The 1,884-nt window shown below is 64.1% G+C and overlaps 1 protein-coding gene across 1 annotated transcript in view; it reads left to right on the forward strand.

Moving 5' to 3' along the window:
• STK11 (serine/threonine kinase 11) overlaps window positions 1-623 on the forward strand; it is a 43,114-nt gene extending 42,491 nt beyond the window's left edge. Inside the window, exon 9 of the mRNA XM_009581632.1 lies at window positions 389-623. Coding sequence (XP_009579927.1) covers window positions 389-597 — 209 coding nt within the window. The 3' untranslated portion in view covers window positions 598-623. The remainder of the gene's footprint in view (window positions 1-388) is intronic.
• The last annotated feature ends 1,261 nt before the right edge of the window (window positions 624-1,884 follow it).

Raw genomic sequence — 1,884 nt, forward strand, 5'->3', positions numbered from 1 at the left:
GACTGGCCGTGCCCATGGTTCTTGCTCACTGCCTCAGGTTTTCTCTTGTGTGCTGGGGACCACCAGCTGCTGTGTGCTGGAGAAACGGGGGTAAAACCAGTCCTCAGTGGGAACGGGGAGGGAGACGTAGCAGAAGGGAGGAGGAGGAGGAGTAACTTCCTCCACTGCTGCCCCTCTGCTCCCCAGCCAGGAGCCGGGCTGCTGCCTGGGGGTTCAGGGTGGGCATGGCGGCTGCCCAGGGAAGAGGGGCTCAAAGGTGTAGAAACGGGCTCTCATTTCCCTCAGGAGCAGCACGCCTTCTGAGCGAGGGGAAGGGTTGCTCTTTGGTGGAGGCGATGCTCCGGGGCCGCTGCCCTCCCTCTGCCTCACCGTCTCTCTTCCCTTGCAGGACAGGTGCCTGAGGAGGAGGCAGGGCAGAACGGGCAGAGCCGCGGCAAAGGGCTGCCCAAGGCCGTGTGCATGAACGGGACGGAGACGGGACAGCTGAGCACCAAATCGAAGGCAGAACGGCGGGCGAGCGCCTCTTCCAACCCCTCCCGCAAGGCCTGCTCTGCCAGCAGCAAGATCCGCAAGCTCTCCACCTGCAAGCAGCAGTGAGGCGGGAGCCCCCGCGTTCTGCACAGGTACGGGCAGCCCGGTCCCCGTGGGGGGTGGCCGCCCTGGGTGACTGCCCGGGGAAACGGGGGGGACCTCTGAGCCTGCCCCAACCGTGGGCAGCAGGAGGGAGGTAGAAAAGGGTGTTTTGTAGTCGCAGGTGCGGAGAGGGGAGAGGTCTGCGTCCTGAGCAGCCCTCTGTAAATGTCCCTGGCATCCAGAGCCAGGATCCCCTGCAGTGTTGGGGGGTGCAGAGCCCAGTGGGGACCCCCGTGTGCTCCCTGTGCCCTGCTCTGCTGCTTGCCTGGCTCTGCTCTACCCCCTCCTTGCAAGCTACTGCCAAGTCAGGCGAGAGCTGCTGTCGTAATTCTTTCTCCCCTCCTGGGCTGCAGTCAGGCTGTGTTGTGACAACCCCTTTCCCTGGCACCAGAGTCCCCCTGCTTTTTCCCCTGCTTTGCTCCCCCCAACTCGGGGCACCACAAAGCCTCCGGTGTGCGGAGGAGCTGGGCTGCAGCGGGATGCTGAGCACCGGGATGTTTCCAGAGGTGTCCCTGAGAGAGACCCCCATGGGACCTCCCCCCTGCTCTGGGAGGTGGCCGTGTCACCCATGGCTGGGCCACTGCCGTGCCCAAGCCCCTTCCTCTCCTTGGGAAAGCTGAGCGCCCTCCCTGCTTCCCCCTTCTCCTTCCGGCTCTTTCCTCGGCTCCGCAGCCCTGTCCCCTTCTTCCCACCCCTCATTCATAAGTGAGCCAGCAATGACTCATGTTCAGCGCTCATCCACCCCCGGCCTCACGCTTGCGCTCGTCACCGGCGCTCTGTGGGGCTGAGGCTCTGTTATCTGTTTGGATCACGACGCGCTCATCCCGGCCTCACGCTTGCGCTCGTCACCGGCGCTCTGTGGGGCTGAGGCTCTGTTATCTGTTTGGATCACGACCAGCTTTGTGGTGTGAAAAAAGCCAGAAATAAAAGCCTGTTCCTCCCCCTGCAGCTGTCAGACCCGCGCGCTCAGCCCCTGTGGCAGCTTTCATCTTTAATTCATAGCTGGGAGTGAGTCACCTGCATGGGGAGTTACTGTATCGGCAAGCAAATGCCTCGGATCTGGGTCTCCCCGGGGATCTGCTGCTGCTCTCGCCCCTTCCCGCTCGGGTACCCGGCCTGGGGGCTCCGCGGCAGCTGCCCAGCGGTTTCGGGAAGGAGAAGGTCCGTGCTGGCTGCTGGAGCCTGGTTCGGTTGCTGCCTCTGCTCTCCTCCCGCACGCATTGCGGGGACGGCCGCGTTGGAAGTCGCCCG

This window comes from Fulmarus glacialis, unplaced genomic scaffold (assembly GCF_000690835.1).
Source record: "Fulmarus glacialis isolate BGI_N327 unplaced genomic scaffold, ASM69083v1 scaffold23117, whole genome shotgun sequence".
Lineage (NCBI taxonomy): Eukaryota > Metazoa > Chordata > Aves > Procellariiformes > Procellariidae > Fulmarus > Fulmarus glacialis.